The sequence below is a fragment of the Narcine bancroftii genome, chromosome 11 (genome assembly GCF_036971445.1).
Source record: "Narcine bancroftii isolate sNarBan1 chromosome 11, sNarBan1.hap1, whole genome shotgun sequence".
Classification (NCBI taxonomy): Eukaryota; Metazoa; Chordata; class Chondrichthyes; order Torpediniformes; family Narcinidae; genus Narcine; species Narcine bancroftii.
In genome coordinates, this window is record NC_091479.1 from 74,467,364 (window position 1) to 74,491,161 (window position 23,798).

At 42.5% G+C, this 23,798-nt stretch overlaps 1 protein-coding gene across 5 annotated transcripts in view; it reads left to right on the top strand.

The window, feature by feature from the left end:
* Positions 1 to 23,798, top strand: part of parvg (parvin, gamma) — an 82,729-nt gene that overhangs the window by 30,625 nt on the left and 28,306 nt on the right. For 3 of the 5 annotated variants that reach the window (XR_011346582.1, XM_069903444.1, XM_069903447.1), the window contains 5 exons: positions 1,607 to 1,635; positions 2,300 to 2,361; positions 4,094 to 4,162; positions 6,603 to 6,704; positions 7,944 to 8,016. Coding sequence is in view for 4 of the 5 variants with exons in the window: in XM_069903444.1 (XP_069759545.1) it covers positions 1,607 to 1,635; positions 2,300 to 2,361; positions 4,094 to 4,162; positions 6,603 to 6,704; positions 7,944 to 8,016 (335 nt within the window). In the remaining variant the exon portion in view is untranslated. Of the gene's footprint in view, positions 1 to 1,606; positions 1,636 to 2,299; positions 2,362 to 4,093; positions 4,163 to 6,602; positions 6,705 to 7,943; positions 8,017 to 10,723; positions 11,312 to 23,798 lie in introns of those variants that run through there. The other 2 variants (XM_069903446.1, XM_069903445.1) reach the window with 2 other exon arrangements.

The window sequence follows — 23,798 nt, forward strand, 5'->3', positions numbered from 1 at the left end:
CAGCTCCATTGGGGACCTATCCCCCAGGGCATCGAGGTGCAGCATCCGAGCGGCACGCTGGTGCCTGGATAGTTCGAGGGATCCGGTGAGCACTCGCTTGATGATCTCGTATTTGTCTTCGGCGGGTGGGTGCTGAACGAGGTGCAGCACGTGTTTGGCGGTGGCCTGGTCCAGGGCGGCGACCACATGGTAGAATTTGGTCATGTTAGATGAAATCTGGCGGAGGTAAAACTAAGCCTCCGCGTGGCCGAACCAGGTCTCCGGTTCCTGAACCCAGAATTCAGGCAGCTTGACGGCTATAGCACTGATCCCAGGTTCGCTCATGATAGGTTAAAAGACATTTGAACCAGTCGGGGTCACCAATTGAAGCGGCAGCTACACTGCTACTGAAAGAACACACAACCAGACGGGTTGAGCTCAGTGAGCAGAACTGATTTATTGCAGGCTGCTGGGCTGGACTTATACTCCCAGCCTGGATCTGGCTGAGAACCACGCTGGGGGGTGCTGACGTCACCCGGGCATCACGTGGTCCCCCAGCGTGGGCTTCTGAGCCCTGTGCTGAGAAGAAGAGGAAACTTCCGACGGCGCCATTTTGGTCGGCTGCTCCATCGCGTGGATTACAAGCAGGGCCGGTTCGCCTGCCTAGTGGTGTGGCGCCACAATATATCAATTTCTAAGCATCACATATGAATGTAAATCTTTGCTGGATTTCACATACGCAATTTTTCATTTGTGTTTACAGTAGATTTTATAATCAATTTGATCAGAGATGACTAGCTTTTCACCAGGATACCAGTTATAAATCTGACTTAAATGTATTTGACCTATTTGAATCCTCCAGGTTTGATCCTTCTGCAGGTGCAATTGTGAACTGGAAATCTCCTTGCTCTGTTGGTCATAATTCTGTCCAAAGCTACAGTAAAACCCTGGTATCCGACACCTCTGGGGATTGGTAGATGCTGAAAAAGTGAATTGTCCGGTTGCACGAGATTGCATTTTGCATGATTAGTGTACTAACGGCGAGGCGCATTAATTTTAAACTTGCATATTTTTTACCTATTTATTTTCTGTGATTTGTTTTGCTATTTGCTTGAGGCGACAGGTTGCTTGAATTCTGGATAACATGGGTTTGACTGTATTAGACATTGAATGGAATTGGCAGACTTAACCCTTCTCTTTGTGCCAATATATCCACAATAAAATAAATTTATTCTTGAACTGACTTTACACTGGCAAAGAGAGCTGGTGGAAGATTTGATGTGGGAAGTAGAAAGTGCCATACTGGCAATAGACTTTGGGCCATGTTTAAGTCTGAGCAACTGAGCCTTCGATTGGCTTTAAACCTTGTATGTTAGCTGCAAGTCCTTAAGCAAATGTTATTGTTAAATCCGCTGTGACATAAAAAGCCAACAATTTTCCAGCACATACTATATGTCAAAATTTTGGAGCTTGTGTGTTTAGCTTATGACACCAGATATGAGGATAGTATTAGATATTGCTGTATGGCTTCATTGGGCAATGTGATCATAATGGTAATGTTTTGCTCATAAATCAAAACAAAATTGGATTGAATTTTTAATTTTTAAATAACTTTGTTTTGGAATAGAGATGATGAAGAACAAAATCAAACACCGGGTAAGATATTTACACTCTCCGGATTCTGTATACAAATTTTATAGTTGGAAAACTACAACATAGTTGTTGAAAGGTTAGGCTGGAATCAAGCTGAAAGTTTAAAACCAGAGGAAAATATTTATTTTTAAATTCCCACATGGACTCCAGCATAGGTGATTTAATTTCATTTTTTAAATCCACTGACAGCTGTGGTTTCTTTGTCTCATTTGCTGCAATATGTAGAGGCTGTCTTAATAGGTTAACTCTATATTTGTTTTAAATAAGTATCTGGTTTGAATGTTTCTAAAGCAAGAAAATATTCACAGTTGTGTAGAGATCTGGTTTTTTTTTAAAAAGGGCAAAAAATAAATGAAACTTTTAGATTCAGTTTTTAGTTATTTCCACAAATAAAATTCTTGATCTTTTCATGCTTTTTGGAGGGAAATGAGAGGGATTCTTCCTCAATTGCTGGATTATTTTAAAAAAACATTTGACTTGTTAAAGCCTTCTGGTATCCATGAGTCCCAAATATACACGACTGCCCATAATAAGTTTAAAGGAGTTCCTTGACAAAATTAGAAGCCTCAATGCTTTCAAATAAAATCTAACCTATTTACATGATCTTGTAATATGATCATAAGCTGCAAAGTGATATTATTCTGATAGTTATTTTTATAATTTTTAGAAGCAGACCAAATTAATGATCTCTTTAAGCTTGGGCCTGACAAAGTAAGAGTTGTGCAACAGGTACTGTATTTCCACTTCAATTATGGTTTTTCTCATGCTGTCCTTTTTTAAAAAAAATTATATTTTCTCTTTTCCACAATAAAATAAAACAGACTCTTGCTTTTTACCACATTGTAGAGTATATTGCTGTTCCTTTGGTAACAGTAGCCATGCATCAACCTTTTTGAAGTTTCTTCTCTTGTGTATTGTCTCAGGTGTTGACTATTGACAGGTTTTTTTTTAATGATCATCTGCAGCCTTAATCATGTCATATACTGATCCATAGGCACTCTGGCATGTCAGAGGACTTGTACTGAGATCTAAATAGACACCTTGGTTGATTCTCAAATTACAAAAAAAAGGATGCCGTGAACTCTCAGCAATTCAGACAGCATCCGTGGAGAGATAATAAAATTAGTGTTTCGGATTGATGACCTTTCATCAGAATCTTAGCTGACTCTTTTTTCCCCCTTTTTTCTCTCTGCTGCCTTTGGTACAGTTTTCTTAAATAACTTGGCAAAAGAATGAAATACTTCCAAGAATTGCATTTCTTCTAGCAAGTTACAGCTGTCTTTTGATGAATTAGCCATTCCAAAGCCAAGTTGTTAAGGACATTTTGCCAGGCAAGGTCTTCTCCCTAATTAATCGTAAGCTGGAGGAACAATACGTGATTTTCTGTCTGGACATTCTCCAGCCAGTTGGCCTTAACATCAATTTTTTCACTTTCTGCCAACCTGCTTCCTCTCTTCCCCCTCCCCTACCTTCCCTTCCCCTTTTCCACTTCTCCTCCCTCCCTTCCCCCTCCCTTCACCTAGTCCTCCTGCACCCTTTGTTCGCTGCTCTCCCCTCCCTCCCTTCTCCACCTATCACCTCCTGCCTTTGCGATCACACTTCCCTTCCAACTCTTTTGTTTAGACACTTGCCGACATTTTCCTATTGTCAGGCCTAAAATGTCGGTTACGTATTTTTACCATTGCTTGACTGCTGAGTTTCTCCTTACTTCACCCACAGTGTATACAGATTTTCATACTTTAGGTCTTCTCCTTGTTTTGAAGAATTGTACCTTGGTACAGACGATAACCCTGTTCCCACGATTCCCCTCCTCCTGGAATGAGCTGCTAGATGAATTTGTAAATGCAGGGTCAATTTTGATATTTAAGAAAAATTTGGACATATACATAGATGGGAGAGGTATTGAGGGATGTGGTCCAAGTGCAAATCAGGTAGAAAAATAGTTTGGCACAGACTAGAAGGGCCAAAGGGCTGTTTCTGTGCTGTAGAGTTCTATGTGGATGTTCAGGATGATGTCTGATTTGCATAAGGTAATAGATGGAAGCTATTTCCATCAGCAGATAGTTCAAGGAGCAGTGGAGATAGATTGAGTGACGCGCAAAACTATTCAACAGGAAATGTTATGACGGTGACTGGTGATGGGAGTGGAAACTGAATTAATAAGTGCTTTCGAAACTGAGTTATGGAGGCATGAAAGAAAATAAATTTCAATGCTATGGAGTAGAGTTACACCGCCTGGATAGCTAGACCAGGAGCTGAATTGGACTTGGAAAGCTGAATAATTGCTTCCTGTGCCATTAAGTTCCGGGGATGTTTCCAGTGTGACACGCTTTTGTTTAAGTGTGAACACCACCTCAGTGTCAGGAGTTGCTGAAACTCCATAATGAACCATAACTCACTTTTGAGAAGCTGAGCTGATCTTGGTGCAGAGCTGATCTGCATTTTTGCTTTCCTTTTTTAGGCTTTGCTTCACTTTGTTAACAAACATCTGGAAGGGCTTGGTGTGACTGTGAAGGATCTTGGGACTCAGGTCTGTATGCTAGTTAGAAACACTTGGCCAGCGTTTTAAATTTTAAAAAGATAAGTTGGTAGAAAGTCCCTCGTTCAAAGTAAAATCTTTTCAGAAGTGGGACAAGGTTTGCATGTTAAACTTCCGCTTTTTTAATGATAAAAACAATGTTGACAAATAATAAACACATCCAGTAAAGATTTTAGTGTTTTCTGGAACTGTCAGTTTAATGACAGGAAGCAGCAATTACATTGATTTCTATGACACTCTTAACAAATCAAAACGTGTTCAGGCATGATTTGGGAAAGGTGGCAAAAGCATCATTAAGTCAGGAAGAGAGATGGAGATTACATTAAGAGGCATTTCCCGATCTTCTTGCTGACGCTGCAGATTAGACATCTATCTCTCCCTTCGTCAAACAGTTTCACAATTTGACATTTCATAGAGTTTTGATTCACAAAGCATGCTGGGAGCCTACATTTTGTGTCAGTTTTTGTAAGAATGGGTATTATACAGCATAGATGCAGCCTTGTTACTGCAAGTACAATTAGCCTCTCTTACCACATCCATTCCTGCACAGATATTTTGTGAGAGGGTTGATTTATTCTATTGGTATTTGAATATGGTCTTAATTTATTTCTTAATGCAGTGTACTGGAGCATTGTTTAACTTAATACCACCAGAAGTCTGCAATTTCCCCATGTCTACCCCAGTAGAATATTGTCATAACCGAACATTTAGAACCACTGAACACTGCAGCACAGAAAAAAGCCTTTTGCAGTCTGTGCCAAACAATTATTCTGCTGTGTCTCACTGAGTTGCACCTGAACCATATCCCTCCCTACCTCTTCCATCCCTGTATCTGTTCAAATTTTTCTTAAATGTCTAAATTGAGCCTGCATTCATCAATTCAGCTGGCAGCTCATTTCATACTCAGTTCTTCAAGTATCAGCAACATCCTTGTAAATCTCCTCTGCGCTCTTTCAATCTTCCTGTCGTTTAGTGACCAAAACTGCACACAATACTCCAAATTTTGCCTCACCGGTGTCTTATACGGTTTTACTACAACATCCCAACTCAGACACTCAATACTTTGATTTTTAAAGGCCTGTCAAGATTTAACAACCCTCTCAATTTTGTAAGGGACTAAAGAGACTTTATTAGCACTAACAAAGGCACAGCAATGGCAAAAATTATCTATAACTTCAACTCCAAATTTAGCCTCACTATGCGTAAATGTAAATATGTGTGTGGGTGTGTGTTACACTTCAGCATCATTTTGGTCTTGCTTGAGGTTCTTAAATTTTTAGTTCAGAAATAATTATGAAGCACTTATAAACATATTTTCTGATCTCTTTAAACTCACAAGTCTTGATGATCACAAGTCAGAGATATTCTTCAAACAGGAGTGACCATCTCCTGTGAATAGGATAATGCAACTCCTCGCTTTCCAGGAGGTCAAATTTTCTTCTTCAGTTTCCTTCTTAAGAGTCACAGAGTTTTCTTCCACAAGCAATTGTAAAATGGGTTCCCTTTTGAAATCCACTTATTTTCTGTATTCCCCATTATTAGGAGTAATCTATGCTGGTTACTGTAATTTAGTCCTGTCTTTCACAAGGTTTCAAATCCTGTGTGTTTCACACATGGTCTTAACTTCAAATCTGATACAAAATGTCTGAATTTGATAATATATTTCTCCAAATTTCTCATGTCACATAGTTTGTGACATCATTTCTACCTTTGATGTTCGTAATACCTTTTCACACGGATGTGCTAAAAGCATCCGTCCACTTATGCCTCTGTGCGTTTACACAGGTGCTTCTGAAATAATACCTATTGTTTCCAGTATTTCAAGAACCATCATAAATCCTTTAATCTCTTCTCATCAACTTCAATCAGCAGCCATTCCATCTCTGCAAATAACTCTCCATCTTCCATCTCAAATTCTAATGTGTTGTCTTTGTACTGAAGCCAGCTAACAGCTGGAAAGAATCCTGTGTCTGTAGAATGTAAATGAGCCCTGTCCACCCAAAACTAACTTATTAAACCATATCTAGATAAAATATAGTTTTAACATTAAACTTAGGATTAATATCAACACAGATCTGTTACAAGACCAATGTGCCCAAAGCTCTATTTTACGACCCTATCCACCTGTGACACTTTTTTCAGGGAATTATATACCTGTATTCCCAGATTCCTCTGTTCTTCTTCACTCCTCAGTGCCCTACTGTTTACCATGTGCGACCAATCTTGATTTGTCCTTCAAAAATGCAACACCTCATATCTGTCTGCATTAAATTCCAACTGCCATTTTGCAGCTAATTTTTCCAGTTGTTCCATATCACTTTGCAAACTTTAAAAACCTTTCTTGCTGTCCACAGAAGCTCCAATTGTGTTATAATTTGAAGCTAGACCTGTAAATCTATGTCAATTGAATTATGTTTCCTATTATTTCCAGTTTTCCAATGGAGTGATCTTGATTCTATTAATTGGACAGCTAGAAGACTACTTCATTCATCTAAGTGAATATTACTTGAATCCCTCAGATGTGAAAGAAAAGGTGATTTATCAGATTTGTCCCACCTCCTGGACGTGACTCTTAACCTTTTTGCTACACTACCTAACTACCCAGAAGAAAGGGAACAAATGACCACCAGCATCTTTCTGCATCTGGATGAGTCTGCCACATGGATCAATTTATATGGCACGTTTCCACCTCCTGAATGGGCAAAAGCCCCTGTCCTTCTGCTTAGTTCTATTGCAAGCCACTGTGTGGTAAAGAGTAAGAATACAATTCTTCTTTGGGTGCCTTGCCGTTTGGCATGGTCGATCAGTCTCTCCATCCATTACGGTCTCTAACCCTCCAAATTGTTGACCCCCCTTTTTCTCCCCTGTTAATCCATCTATCATTTTCATTCTCTGTTCACCTCTGCTTCTTATACCTTCCTGTTTTCCAGTTGTAACTAAATGTCTAATGTATCTCTTTGCGTGATGTGTCCATGATGTAAATATTCTTCCAAGAAATTATGACACATGCACTCCTTGGTGATCAGGCATTGTGTGTAATTGTAAATTTAAACATTGTAGATTTTTTTTCATGTGACTTTGCCTTCCCACTTGTAGAGTTTTAGGTACCAAAGATTCTGAAAGGTCAGATTAAAGTACAACTTTTTGACAGCTAGATCTACAATTGCTTACCTTAAGTGCTTCTCTTCTCTCCTTTAAATATTTTTATTGAGTTTAACATTTAAGTATATGTAATAAATGATGATTAAATAATGATTCAATTGTATATAAGTAAATACATACAGAAGGAAAAATAATGGATAAATAAGAAAATATGTATAACTATATTAGTAGTTACTTATAATAACTCAATCTAGTAATAAACATAATGTATGCAACTATGTCAGATCCAAAGAGTTTCTAAAATCTCTGATCTTTAGTTGTTTGGACTTTAATGAATTCAGGATGATTAAACTATCACCGAATAGTGGAAAAATATCAATGCAATACCCCAGGATTCAATGTGAAATTTTCAGTTAAAATCTTAGTTAATTATTCCTACACTTCTTGAATGAAATCTTGGCAACTTACCTTCCGATGAGCTCAGAGACTTCAAACAAAAGTTGAAAATGTGAAAGCACTTTTGAAGGTTCCTTGGTATGAAATTGTTACTGTTCCTTTCCTCATGGATACTGTTTGACCCGATGAGCATTTCTAGCACTTCCTGCTGTCCTTTGGCCTTTATCTGCCATTTTCTATTTGAGTTTTAATAATCTGTTCTTTTTCACTGCAGCTTCACAATGTTTCCTATGTCCTGGAGCTTCTTGAAGACAGAGGACTGTTAACTTATCCAATCAATCCTCAAGGTCAGTGAAGATTTAGAGAAGAAAAGGCCAGTTTTCACTCTTTACAACTTGAAAGTTCGATAGTATTATTAGAATGGCTATTGCAATGGGTTTTTTTTAGTTTTATATATCCTGTTCAACTACAGAGTGGAATGAAGATTTTGCAAAAGCTTCACAGATTATTATTTGGTTCTATTAATATTTCTGTAGGCAATGAATTTTATCCTTGTCTTTCAGAAGAAAATATAGCTTTATCCATTTAAGTCTACGTTAGACTGGAAATAATTATGAAATGGCATAAGAGAACATATTCATTCATTATTGCACAAGTAGAATTTTGCAGTATCTTAACAATATCATCTGAAAATAAGCTCATTGATCTTTCTCAACTGGACATGTGCAACTGACTCACAGCTCTTATTATCTGAATTGGATTCTGACCTCTGGTGCTGTTCTAAGTGGAATTTGTGCATTCCCCCTGTAACCTCATAGGTTTCTTCCCACATCCTAAAATCATGCAGGTTGGTGGGTTAAGTGATTACTGTAAATAGCTTGGGAGAATTGGGGATGTTAATAAGCATCTGTGAGCAAATAGTTCCCAGGGAAATAAGTGGGGGAATGGGAAAGGTCTGAGCGCAGGCATGGTCTTTGGGTTGATTGCTTTCCTTGCACTGTATATCAGCAGGGAAAACAGCAAATATCTGATGCAGGAGAGCTTTATATAGAAAATATTGTTTTTAAAAAATCTTAATTCAACCATTAGTTTATTTTTATTGCCCCATGACCTGAAAGGACAATGCCAGATCCATATGACCAATTGCAAAGATAAATATTCTGAGTGAGTGATGTATCTTCCAATTCTGCAAATATCACTTTGGGGTGACTGCATATGGTAATTCCACTGCCTATTTACTGCTTTCATAATTTCTTCTCCTTGACTCAAAGTTTTGTACATGGCTGAAGACACAAATCACAGCATTAGCATAAGGCATAAAGGAAACTGCAGTTGCTAGAATCAAGTCTTTTCTGGTATTGATCGATAAAGGGCTTTGGCTTGAAACATCAACCGTTTATTTTATCCCACTGCTGAACCTGCTGAGTTCCTCTGCCAGCATGTGTTTAATACATTAGCATACTGGAGTGATGTGGCAGCCATACCAATATATCCACAGTTCCACCTCAATGTACCATATTTAAAGAAATAATTGAGATGTGACAACAAAGTACCATGAGGTTACAGCCCCATAGAAGGGTATGATAGGCTGAAGAGCCTGTTTCTGTGCTGAACAACTCTATGACTATTACCTCCAGCCAACAAAAGAAGCCTCCAGCCAATCATTCCTCATCAGTATCAGTTGGCTTGTGTAATTTGAAACAATCTGTTGTAGCTTCATCACACTTCACGGGCCGTGCAGTACAATTCATCTGGAACCTGAGGGATCTTCCTGCAGCAGGCTCGTGAAATATGCTTCAAAATCCCAGCCAAGTTATGCTGGCGATAGGCCATTTGAGAGGCAAACAATCCACACGTGTGTTGCCCAGTGTTCTTGTGGAACAACTGCTTGTTGTCAATACCATGCTGCAGACTCTGATGACCTGCATCCATTTTTGAGGCTACTTGGCGGGTGTGTCTTGCAAGCACACCTGTCACTGAGTCGCCACCCACACTCAATGACTATTTTCTAACATTAGCTGCATGTCTTTCCTCCCTTGTCGTTGAATGCTTTCTCATTAATAACAGTTTTGGGGATCACATGACATGGCCTCGTGAACAAAGGAAGAGGCTCCTCCATCGTCACTCTCCTGCGTGGACACCACCCCCAGTTTGGAATCATGCCTCACATCTTTGATCTGCATTTCCAGCCAGGAGATTGTTCTGTGTGCACCCTCAGTGGGTTAAACAACTGTCTGAATTCTCTCACCAATCCATCTACATGCTGACTTCTGCCACAGTGACTTGACGTTGCCACTCTTCAGGCAGCTCATACGGTGGATTTCCCCGCACACCTACTTTGTCTTCCCCAAAGTAACCCTGCACCATAATCTATACACCATAGTCCCCATTCCATCTCTCTGCGATCTTCAGTCACTCTCCCTACCAGCTGTTGCTGCCATGAGGCAGTGGGAGTGGGAGTGTGGGGTTGCAAGGTTTGTGCTTCTGACATGAGGTGAGGGTAGTGCCAGGGTCTGAATTTCCAAGCTCGGGATCCAGTGGGTGGGTAGCTTTGTAAGTCTAATTCCGACAGCAAGCTCATGGGAAGATGTGCTAAGGAGTTTTGTGTTTGACTGCTTCTGAACATTTAGTTAACAAGCCTGTGAGTGGGGAAAAAAAACAAAACAAGGATCATAAATAGCCTTCAGGTTAAAACAGGATATGGGGACAGAACTGAAAATCAGTTTTGGGTTTGCAATTGGGCAGACATTTCTTTCTTCTTCTTTGGCTTGGCTTCGCGGACGAAGATTTATGGAGGGGGTAAATGTCCACGTCAGCTGCAGGCTCGATTGTGGCTGACAAGTCCGATGCGGGACAGGCAGACACGGTTGGCAGACATTTCTTTATGCAGCAAATAGACATTAGTCAGGGACTTGATTGGTAATGCAAAAACATGGTTTGATAGTTTCTTCAGCAGGAGATTCTTATTAATCAGAGATATGAAGATAGGCTCAGTCAGCACCTTGTGCTTTTGCTTAAACATTTAAAATACTCCTTTCTCATTTTTTCCCACAGATATTGTAAACCTGGACATGAAAGCCACTGTCCGGATCTTGCATTGCTTATTTGCCAAGTACAAGGACAAGAGCATTTCATGTAGCATGAAAAATAAATTTCAAACAAGTTGAGTTCAGGCCATTGGATTCACAAAGATGGAAAAGAGATTGATGTTCTGCACAAAACAATAGCCTACTTCACACAATAAAATGAAATTAACAGCAGTAGTGTATGTTTGCTTAGAATAGAGAGATTTTGTAATTTATAGAAGATATCTGAAGATAAAATAACACACTCTGAATTAAATCTTTTTTTTAGCTAAGACAAGTAACTGAGTCAAACTGAGGCCATTAAGAATTGATTAATATTTTGCAATTAAACATAAATAATTCTGCCCTTGTTTAATTTACTATCAATGGGATTTAACAGGCCTCTTTTCAGTGTTTCTGTGGCAGTGAGCTTAATTTTATTGTTAGTTGTTGAAAAATCATTCTCAAACTCAGTGGTGTCTGGCTAAATGTATGAAAAATTATATTGCTGTGATTTTTTTTTTAACCTGTTGATCCTAATTGTGTCTTTTTCATTAAAGAAAATCATTGGACCCACTGAGCTTCTTCCACTGTATTTTGCCTTCAGTAGAAATGAATCACTTAGGTATTTGTAATCTGAGTTGGGCTAGTTAAATGAAACACCAGTTGAAGCATTTGAACTCAGTAGTGAGGAATAGGAGATGGAGCTTTCTAACTACCAACTCTATAGTGAATTCACACAAATCGGTTTAGGATAATATGAAGCTCATCTTTAATTTTTCTAACTACCAACTCTATAGTGAATTCACACAAATCGGTTTAGGATAATATGAAGCTCATCTTTAATTTTTCCCATCTCTTGCACTTGGTATAATCGAAAGATGAAGAATGACCAATCTTTAATGATGCTAAACCCATGGGCCCGCCACATCCTAACAGCATCCTCTCGGTTGCAATAAGGCTGACTGCCAAGAACACCTTGACAGCTGGCAGAATTGAAATGGGCTTTGCTGCCTGTAAAAACTGTTGGGGAATTTTAATTATTTATTAATGTCTGACATTCAGAAACTTCTAATGGCATTGAAGCATATAATTAAAGTGACAACTTCAGGAATTTTTTTTTGAAAAGTCATGTGTAGGTAACTAGGAACATAAATAAACAGTTGAAATAAAATAATTAAAGAATAAACTGGTCTGGTCTCCAGTTACTTTTGAATCCTTTGCCCATAATCCCATGCAGAATGGTGCTGAATCGAAGAAGCCAGACGTCAGCCATTTTCCAGGAAGATGCATTGAGGGTGGCTTCCTCGACGAAAGAGTGAATGAGCCAATCTGACATTATGTATTTGTCAGGTATCAGAGAATCAATATCATTATTCCAGCTTCTAGTAGCTTTAAGTTCACAGCTTGATTGCAGTGAGTTCATATCTTCAGTACCTAACAAGATTCAGCTGAATAATCTAGGTAAGGTTTGAACCAGGAGATTCTAAACCATCGTATCTCCTTCGATTATATGACACTGATTAACTTACTCGGTCACCTGCAACCAATCTCAGAGACAGTTTAATCATTACTGCGGGAGACTTGACTTCAATCTTGCTTTCTCGGAGAGGAGTTTTGTGCTTTTTCTGAACGTGTATAAGAAGAAAACTTTTCTTATTGATGCCTTATGATTTGAACATTGAGCACAAATTTACATTTGGATTTTGGAGCAAACAGTTTCTGATCAATAAGACTACTTCTATCTTTATGTCATCCAATAACTAGAATATTTTAAAATAGCAGTTGGACAGCAGCTCTGGAATCTAGTGACTGTATCGGTTGGTGTATCAATTAGGATTGAAGTGTTGTTTGCTAAATGAAACTACCTGGCCAAAGAATAACTGATGTGAGAGATGAGACAAGTTAACATCGCCCTCAATGAGTGATGCAGAAGCCTTTATTATTAGTGAAGAATAATTGATGTCTGACAAACGTTCTATAAAATTTTATATAAATTTGTGAACTATACATCAGCCAGTAGCATATTTAGAGTTAATTTCCTGTGTATGTTTACAGGAAAGGCTGAGAACACATAGTGGACAAGTTGTGCCTTTTCTGGTTTGACCATAATTGAATTTAATCCTGGGGCCCAGAGTTTCTGGCTCCCAGTGATCACTTCCTGATCAGAAATCTGGGGAGGATTTATTTGTCAAAACCACAATTTGCTATAAACATGGTAAAAAGAATTTGAGTTTGGGGTTCAACCAGTGAGCAAAACCTGAAGTCTTGGAAGAAAAGGCCACGCTCATCAGAGAACATTTGAAATCCAACAATTTCTCATTTTGACTGAGAAAACGATAAAATTGTGCACATTTTCAAAAATAGAAACTAAGACTGAAAGCATGCACTCTGTCCACAGCATGGTTGGGTGACATTTCAGAACAGCTGTAATCTTATTTAATACCCAAGGGTAGTTGCTAATTTGAACCATCTATTGGCACAATATCTAAATGTAATTTGAACTGTTGTAATATTTATAAAATTGGGAAAGGTATGAACTTGTGATGAAACCATAATCAGGTTGGATTTGAATATAATTACGAGGTCCTCAAGTCCTTCTCATTGGAGTGACACATGGTCTGATGATATGGCCATGATAGCTCAAGTGGTGTTGGTTTGGACATTGCCCTTCCATTGTAGCATATTGATAATTTTTGTAGTTCTTGCTCCTCTCTAATTTAACATTGGGTTTAGTTCCCTCATGGCTATTTTTTATATTGTCTGCAAGTGAGAACTCTTTATATTTTATCCTCTGATCGTAAGAAATTTGGTCTTTTGTAAGCAATTGCATTTTTTGTGTGCAAAGTGCAGACTGCTACATTTGAACCCTGGCAGAAAATGTCGAACTTGACAGCTGGATTTACGTATCAGGTTTTCGAAAAAGAAATTAGTTTTGGTGGCACTCCATCTCATAGTAAAAAATGGCTGAGCCTTAAACTCCTGTCGATAATTGTTTTCAAAACTGAAAGCATCGCCTCCAGTTCTTAGCAAGATTTCTGCATGATTGGGCACGACTTCATTTCTCTCACCAGCTGGTCTGTTTGAGTAAGAACAGCAGTGAGATTTTGTTGCTGCTCCTATTAATGAGATTTGGATTTTTATAGCATAATAGTCCCATGGAACTATCCCCAGATGACTGACAAATGTAATTAATCACAATTTCATATTGAGTTATGTGAGCTCATATAATAACAGATTTAACTTTTTAAGGCAACCTTAAAGCTGGAAGAAGTGTGGGGAACAAGAGCTGAAGGCTCAACCGTCTGTGTTGGACTAACGGGAAGTAAAGTATATTCACGCTTTGGACACTGTGTCCCCGTTTCCCGGGACTGATTTTCTACCCAACTACCAATTCGTTCATACTGGTGTTCGTACTGTAGTTGAACCATGACCCAGTCTGGAGTATATATTATGAAAGATCAAAAATGGCCAGAGTCAAAAGAATTAAAGGCGTGCAGAACCTGGAGCTTGTGCAGCTGGAGGTAGTTATAAAAATCCCCTTGCCCTGCTCTTATCTGTTTTAACTGAATGCATTCCAGAAAATTGATGAGGCTTTCATCCTTCTCTTTAAATGTGAGTGCAGTCCCTTGCTTGCCACCAGCACCACCCTGGTGTTACCCTTTCCCAGTGAGATACAAACCTCAGCCTAGCTCCTGCCCTGCTTCCACTCCATTTTTAGTGGCTGTTCCTTCAGATATCATGTGTCTTGCCATCCCAATCATCTAATTTTGTTCCTTCACACCCTTCATCTAACTTGTGGCTGTTTGGAAACTGTGCCCTGCCTATCTTCCTTAAATGTTTGAGGAAAAACTTTAAGAAACCTCTGCTTCAGTCCTATATATTGTTTGATCGCATTTCTTAGGAAGAACCTTGGGATATTTTACTGCAGTTAAATTTCTTTACAAAAGCAAACTTGTAATATTCAACAATCCAAACACTAAGTCACATAGAGTAGATGAATCTAAAACAAGAGGGAGTGGATTTAAGATGACAGGGAAAAGGGATCTGAGGAGCACTTTCTTCACATGGACAGCAGTGTACAAGACATGTTGGCAGAGGAAGTGGTAGAAGCAGGATTAATTCTGATATTCAAAAGTCATTTAGACAGGTACAAGGATAGGAAAGATTCAAAGGGATATGAGTTGAATACAGGCAAATGGGACCAGCTTAGTTGAAATGGAAGCTCTGCTGAGGGGCCTGTTTCCGTGTTGTATGAAAACACAAAATTGTTTGACTATGCCTATAAACTGATCTGAATTCCAGATTTAAAAAAAAAATCCCTGGAGCAACCTTCAGTTAGTCAAATTCAACAATTCAAATCTGGGCATTTTGTGTAAATATGTACCTGTTCACAAGGTTCCCTAATCAGAAGTTTGGAAGGAGAATTGTGGCTAACAAAACCAAAACTGAGACATACCTGTGCATGCTTAAATTTGAATTGAATCAGATTTAGCTCAGCATAAAAATGAAATGGAAGGAACAGGCTCATGGTCCCTTTGAAATACTTAACTATTATTGTTATCCGATTGCACAAGTATAACTCAACGAAACAACATTCTCTGGTCCTCGGACACACAACTAGGCGTAACACACATACATACAGACAAACAATACATACACAGGACAAGTATTTAATCTAAACAAATAAATATTGTTTCATGAATATGAGAGTCTCGAATTGTTATTGTGAGCAGTTCCTTTGGTCGTTCAGCATTTTCACTGCCCGAGGGAAGAAGCTGTTTTCCAGCTTGTTGGTGTTGGCTCTGATACAGCTGACGGAAATAACTGAAACATACTGTGTGGGGGGCCGTAGGGGTCCTCTTCAGACAACAATCCCTGTAGATCATGTCGGGGAGGGAAACATCAGTGATCTCTGCCAGTTTTAGGGTCATGTGCATTGACCTTCGATCCAATTCTCTACAGCTGTCATGCAGCAGCCGCCCAGGACACTCTCAGTAGAGCTCCTGTAGAAGGTTGACATGATGGTAGCCAATAGTCTTGCCTGCTTCAGTCTAATCAGGGAGTGCAGTCACTGTTGCACCCACCTGACAAATGAGGAGATGTTGTATGTTTACAATAGGTCACTTGTTAAGTGGACTCCAAGGAACTTAGTGCTCTCTACTATTGAGTTATTGATGAGTAATGGAGGATGGTCGAGCCTGGTCCTCCTATTTCATACCCATTCTAAGTGTCAGTATGCATTTCTTTTGTATAATGCTTGTTGTTTTAAGACATTGAAAGGCTTGATCTGGTGGCAGAGGGAGTTAGGAGCCGTTGTGTTTCTAAGTGTGCATAAAGAACTGAATGTAACACTTGGTATGAATTTGGATCTATTGTTGTACCACTCATTGCTGTTGATTTTCTTCAAGAAAGAAAGTTTAGTGGTTTCTTTGTGTCCCAGTTACCTCGATCAGCAGTAAAATCAAAGAGTCTACACAAGTTGAGGTAACAATACAAATTGAAAAGTAAATACGAAACAACAAAGAAATATCTCCCAGCTTTTGACAAAATTAATGTGTAGAGTTGAGGATTAGCTGCAAAGTAGGATCAGGATAATGCCAGCCATGAGACTCTTCTCAATCTCACAGTTTTATTGATGTAATGGACAAGCCATAGAACTTGCAGTAGAATATGGTCAATCTATCCCTGCTCCTGAGAACCAAAGAGATAATTCCAAGAGCTGTCAAACCTTTATAATAAGATGTACAACCTCCCGTGCACCAAAAGGTGATCAGTGACAAGGAAGGGACTTGCTTCGCTAAGGAGGTCCTTGATTGCCTTCCTGTTCCCAATCAAGATATGTGCAATTGCAATGATATTTAACACTCAGGCAACTTTTGGTCATTTGTAATTTGCAGTTCTAACACATCAAAGTCGTTGGATTATTGATTTGCCCTATATAAGACAGAATTCAACAATGGTGCTCCTGCTGTTAAAGTGTACGAATACTAATCGCCATTCAGTTGGTAACCGGTAATGGAAAGAACTGGCTTAATGTGCTCTGAGTTGCTTAGATGGTTGCTTAGGTGTCATGTGGGACAGTTGAAGTTGAGCCATAAAGAGTGAATCTTGCAGCTGAGACACAGAAAGTAGGAGGCGGCGGCCCCGGTCCGGGCACAGGGAAAGCAACGGCGGCCCCGGTCTGGGCAGTATGGTCCCACCTAGGAGGGGAGGCAGGCCCCTCCAGCCCGGGTAAGAAACCTGCATAGGAGAAAGCCACTCCGATATAAAACCTACGACCCAAGGACCTTGCTGCCACGTCCCAGCTTGCTTGGCCATGGCACGCGAACCATGGGTGTAAAGGGTGGGGCCAGTATTGCGCGCACTGCACTCCACCTAAAAGCTCCTTTGCGCAGGCCCGAGGACAGGTCCACGTCCTCCCCCTCCACGTCCTCCCCCTCCACGTCCTCCCCCTCCACGTCCTCCCCCTCCACGTCCTCCCCCTCCACGTCCTCCCCTCCACGTCCTCCCCCTCCACGTCCTCCCCCTCCACGTCCTCCCCCTCCACGTCCTCCCCCTCCACGTCCTCCCCCTCCACGTCCTCCCCCTCCACGTCCTCCCCCTCCACGTCCTCCCCCTCCACGTCCTCCCCCTCCACGTCCTCCCCCTCCACGTCCTCCCCCTCCACGTCCTCCCCCTCCACGTCCTCCCCCTCCACGTCCTCCCCCTCCACGTCCTCCCCCTCCACGTCCTCCCCCTCCACGTCCTCCCCCTCCACGTCCTCCCCCTCCACGTCCTCCCCCTCAAAAGATGCTCACAAACTCAAGCTCGCATGCTGGAACATCAGAACCATGCTAGACAAGGCTGACAGCCACCGACCTGAACGTCAGTCTGCCCTCATTGCACATGAACTCCTCAGACTTGACATCGACATAGCCACTAGTGAAGTCCGCCTTGCAGATGTAGGCAGCCTCCAAGAACGCGGCGCGGGCTACACACTCTACTGATCTGGCAAGCCTATGGATGAACGACGCCTATCTGGTGTAGGCTTCATGGCCAAGAACTCCATTGCCTCCAAACTCGAAAACCTCCCGACAGGCCACTCGGACCGGATCATGTCCATGCGACTCCCCCTTCAAAACAAGCGTCGCATCACCCTCATCAGTGTCTATGCTCCAACCCTCCAGGCGGAACCAGCAGAAAAGGACAAGTTCTACACTGACCTGCGCAACCTCATTCAACGCACCCCTACAGCCGACAAGGTTGTCATCCTTGGAGACTTCAATGCTCGCGTCGGCAAAGACTCAGAAACCTGGCCAGGAATCCTGGGCAAGCATGGTGTCAGCAAGTGCAACGACAATGGGCGCCTCCTGTTGGAGCTCTGCGCAGAACAGCGGCTTGTCATTACAAACACCCTTTTTCAGCAGAGGGACAGCCTGAAGACTACCTGGATGCATCCCCGATCCAAACACTGGCACCTCCTGGACTACATCCTGGTGCGAGAAAGAGACAAACGAGATGTGCTCCACATCAGAGTCATGCCCAGCGCGGAATGCCACACTGACCACCGGCTGGTTCGCTGCAAGCTCAACCTTCACTTCAAGCCAAAGCCCAGGAACAGTAAAGCCCCCAGAAAGAGGTTCAATGTTGGAAACCTGCAGTCAGACGAAGTGAGAGGAAACTTCCAGGCAAACCTCAAAGTAAAGCTCGAGGATGCAATCCGCCTCATGGACTCGTCCCCTGAAACCCTCTGGGATCAGCTGAAGACTACCATACTGCAATCCACTGAAGAGGTACTGGGCTTCTCCAGGAAAAACAAGGACTGGTTCGACGAAAACAGCCAGGAAATCCAGGAGCTGCTGGCAAAGAACCGAGCTGCCCACCAGGCTCACCTTACAAAGCCGTCCTGGCCAGATAAAAAACAAGCCTTCCGTCGCGCATGCAGCCATCTTCAGCGCAAACTCCGGGAGATCCAAAATGAGTGGTGGACTAGCCTCGCCAAACGAACCCAGCTTAACGCGGACATTGGCGACTTCAGGGGTTTTTACGAGGCTCTAAAGGCTGCGTACGGCCCCTCACCCCAAGTCCAGAGCCTGCTGCGCAGCTCAGACGGCAAAGTCCTCCTCAGCGACAAGATCTCCATCCTCAACCGATGGTCAGAACACTTCCAATCTCTTTTCAGTGCCAACCGCTCAGTCCAAGAATCCGCCCTGCTCCAGCTCCCTCAACAGCCCCTAGCTGGATGAGGTCCTCACCCGGGAAGAGACATATAAGGCAACTGAACAAATGAAAAGTGGCAAAGCAGCAGGTATGGATGGAATACCCCCCAGAAGTCTGGAAGGCTGGCGGCAAAACTCTGCATGCCAAACTGCATGAGTTTTTCAAGCTTTGTTGGGACCAAGGAAAACTGCCTCAGGACCTTAGTGATGCCATCATCATCACCCTGTACAAAAACAAAGGCGAGAAATCAGACTGCTCAAACTACAGGGGAATCACGCTGCTCTCCATTGCAGGCAAAATCTTCGCTAGGATTCTCCTAAATAGAATAATACCTAGTGTCGCCGAGAATGTTCTCCCAGAATCACAGTGCGGCTTTCGCGCAAACAGAGGAACTACTGACATGGTCTTTGCCCTCAGACAGCTCCAAGAAAAGTGCAGAGAACAAAACAAAGGACTCTACATCACCTTTGTTGACCTCACCAAAGCCTTCGACACCGTGAGCAGGAAAGGGCTTTGGCAAATACTAGAGCGCATCGGATGCCCCCCAAAGTTCCTCAACATGGTTATCCAACTGCACGAAAACCAACAAGGTCGGGTCAGATACAGCAATGAGCTCTCTGAACCCTTCTCCATTAACAATGGCGTGAAGCAAGGCTGCGTTCTCGCACCAACCCTCTTTTCAATCTTCTTCAGCATGATGCTGAACCAAACCATGAAAGACCTCAACAATGAAGATGCTGTTTACATCCGGTACCGCACGGATGGCAGTCTCTTCAATCTGAGGCATCTGCAAGCTCACACCAAGACACAAGAGCAACTTGTCCGTGAACTACTCTTTGCAGACGATGCCACTTTATTTGCCCATTCAGAGCCAGCTCTTCAGCGCTTGACGTCCTGTTTTGCAGAAACTTCCAAAATGTTTGGCCTGGAAGTCAGCCTGAAGAAAACTGAGGTCCTCCATCAGCCAGCTCCCCACCATGACTACCAGCCCCCCCACATCTCCATCGGGCACACAAAACTCAAAACGGTCAACCAGTTTACCTATCTCGGCTGCACCATTTCATCAGATGCAAGGATCGACAACGAGATAGACAACAGACTCGCCAAGGCAAATAGCGCCTTTGGAAGACTACACAAAAGAGTCTGGAAAAACAACCAACTGAAAAACCTCACAAAGATAAGCGTATACAGAGCCGTTGTCATACCCACACTCCTGTTCAGCTCCGAATCATGGGTCCTCTACTGGCATCACCTACGGCTCCTAGAACGCTTCCACCAGTGTTGTCTCCGCACCATCCTCAACATTCATTGGAGCGACTTCATCCCTAACATCGAAGTACTCGAGATGGCAGAGGCCGACAGCATCGAGTCCACGCTGCTGAAGATCCAGCTGCGCTGGGTGGGTCACGTCTCCAGAATGGAGGACCATCGCCTTCCCAAGATCGTGTTATATGGCGAGCTCTCCACTGGCCACCGTGACAGAGGTGCACCAAAGAAGAGGTACAAGGACTGCCTAAAGAAATCTCTTGGTGCCAGCCACATTGACCACTGCCAGTGGGCTGATATCGCCTCAAACCATGCATCTTGGCGCCTCACAGTTCGGCGGGCAGCAACCTCCTTTGAAGAAGATCGCAGAGCCCACCTCACTGACAAAAGACAAAGGAGGAAAAACCCAACACCCAACCCCAACCCACCAATTTTCCCCTGCAACCGTGTCTGCCAGTCCCGCATCGGAGTTATTAGCCACAAACGAGCCTGCAGCTGACGTGGACATTTACCCCCTCCATAAATCTTCGTCCGCGAAGCCAAGCCAAAGATGGTGAAGAAGGACTGCTCTATAATCTCATGTTTATGACCTACCATTACAGCTTGGAAATCCTGTTCTGAGATCTCTTGCAGGAAAGTGCTTGTGAAAAAAAAGCACTGAATTTCAATGGTTTCTCTAGTGTTATCTGGGTTGTATCTGGTGCATGTTTGAATGTGTCTGAGCGTGTGTATATTTAATATTAGAACCAAATTTCAACATTTTGCTGATGAATTTTTAATTACTGGAGTTTCACTTTGATGCCCTCTGCTAAAAATCTGATCAGACCTGGCAGCTTATTTCCTCTGAAGCCCCCAGAAAGAATGTTCAAATCGAAGATCTGAAGTTAATAGCGCGGGACTAATATTGTTAACTTGGATGTACTTTTAATTTAATTCCCTTTTTTTGCTAAAGGACAACAGGCATTTTTATTTCCAACATTCCCGCCTCTCTCCATCTGCTGCTGTCACAGAAGCGCAGTGATTGTGTAGCAGATAAATTGACTGATTAGCAAACCAGGCTTGGACTAACATCCAGAGACCTGAGTTCAAATCCCATCCAGGAAACGTGGAATTCAAATTCAGATTAACCATCTGGAATTGAGAGAAACAAAGACTAGTCCTAATAATGATGACCGCAAAAAATCACTGGACCACCGTAAAAGCTCACCTGGTTCACTCATTTCTTTTAGAGGAGGAAATTTGCCCTTTATGTGACTTCTTGATCCACCCCACGTGTTGATTTTCAAGAGACATTCCCATTTGATGCCAGCCATATTATATAATATTAAATCTCTCCAAATGTTATCCTCTGGTGCTGTTTTTAATATACCAGCCTTTGATTGGTGGTGTCGCTGAATGCTTTTTTTAGAAAGATCGTCCCGCTGTAATGTATTCTTTGGCTTGGCTTCGCGGACGAAGATTTATGGAGGGGGTAAAAGTCCACGTCAGCTGCAGGCTCGTTTGTGGCTGACAAGTCCGATGCGGGACAGGCAGACACGGTTGCAGCGGCTGCAGGGGAAAATTGGTTGGTTGGGGTTGGGTTTTTCCTCCTTTGCCTTTTGTCAGTGAGGTGGGCTCTGCGGTCTTCTTCAAAGGAGGTTGCTGCCCGCCAAACTGTGAGGCGCCAAGATGCACGGTTTGAGGCGAGATCAGCCCACTGGCGGTGGTCAATCGGGCAGGCACCAAGAGATTTCTTTAGGCAGTCCTTGTACCTTTTCTTTGGTGCACCTCTGTCACGGTGGCCAGTGGAGAGCTCGCCATATAACACGATCTTGGGAAGGCGATGGTCCTCCATTCTGGAGATGTGACCCATCCAGCGCAGTTGGATCTTCAGCAGCGTGGACTCGATGCTGTCGACCTCTGCCATCTCGAGTACTTCGACGTTAGGGATGAAAGCGCTCCAATGGATGTTGAGGATGGAGCGGATCATGGGTCCTCTACCGGCATCACCTACGGCTCCTAGAACGCTTCCACCAGCGTTGTCTCCGCTCCATCCTCAAATGTATAAGTACTTTAAGAGAATCTTCCATTGTTTATCATAAGTAATTTTCTTTGTTTCTGCACAGTTGAATATGCTGAGTGAAATTTTATGTAAGTTAGCAGCCCCTATTCACCCAAATCCCACTCATGAAGAAACCAATAAGTAAGTAATGCTAGGACATTGGTAGATCTAGCAATTATCATGAATGCCAAACTCTGGCAGACCACGGGCAATTGAAACAGCTGGTACTCCAGTCATTTAACGAAAACCTGCCATGTGAACACAGAGGGGGCTACAGGTCAAACTAAGACGCCGGGGGCTCTTGAGGCCTCCGCTCCCAGCCATCTTCCTGGCCAACGTACAATCTTTAGAAAATAAAACTGGATGAACTCGGAGCCAGATTACAGCAGAGGGATTGCTGTGTGATGTGCTTCACTGAGACATGACAGAATGAGGGCATTCTGGATACAGTGCTACAGCCTGAGGGCCTCCACTACACGGACCAGACACCTTCATCAGGAAAGACCAGATGAGGCGGTGTTTGCGTCATCTTTAATTCATCAGGATGCACAAACAAGAAAGTTTTTTCCCAGTCCTGCTCCCCAACCTGGAACATCGGCTGATCAAGTGTTATCCATTCTATCTGCCGAGAGAGTTCACCACTGCATACATTCTGCCCCAGGCTAATACCAGGGCCTCCATGTCAATGCAATCATGAAGAAGACTCACCAGCGGCTAGACTTCATGAGGAGATTTGGTCAGTCACCAAAGACTTGCAAATTTTTACAGGTGTACCATGGACAGCATTCTGAATGGTTGCATCACTGTGTGATATGGAGGTACCAATGCACAGGTCAGGAAAAGAATAGAGTTGTGAATTTGGTCAGTGCCATCATGAACATCAATCTTCATTCCATTGAGGACATTTCCAAGAGCTGATGTCTCCAGAAAACAGTCTCTATCCTCAATGGCCCTCACCACCCAGGCCATGCCCTCTTCTCATTGCTACCATCAGAAAGGAGGTGCAGGAGCCTGAAGACGAACACCTGACAGTACAAAAACAGCTTCTTTTCCTCCACCATCAGATTTCTGAATAGACAATGAACCAGACACTATCCACACCAAAGAAGAGGTACAAGGACTGCTTAAAGAAATCTCTTGGTGCCTGCCACATTGACCAACGCCAGTGGGCTGATATCACCTCCAACCGTGCATCTTGGCGCCTCACAATTCGGCGGGCTGCAACCTCCTTTGAAGAAGACCGCAGAGCCCACCTCACTGACAAAAGACAAAGGAGGAAAAACCCAACACCCAACCCCAACCAACCAATTTTCCCTTGCAACCGCTGCAACCGTGCCTGCCAGTACCGCATCGGACTTGTCAGTCACCAACAAGCCTGCAGCAGACGTGGTCATACCCCTCCATAAATCTTTGTCCGCGAAGCCAAGCCAAAGAATATTGCTGCAAAACAACAAATTTTGTGATGTTCATGACCATAGTTTGCATTCTCTGCAAAACTTGGTGGGAATGAAAACATTAGATACTGATTTAGGTTCATAAAGGTTTTGCTTAATGT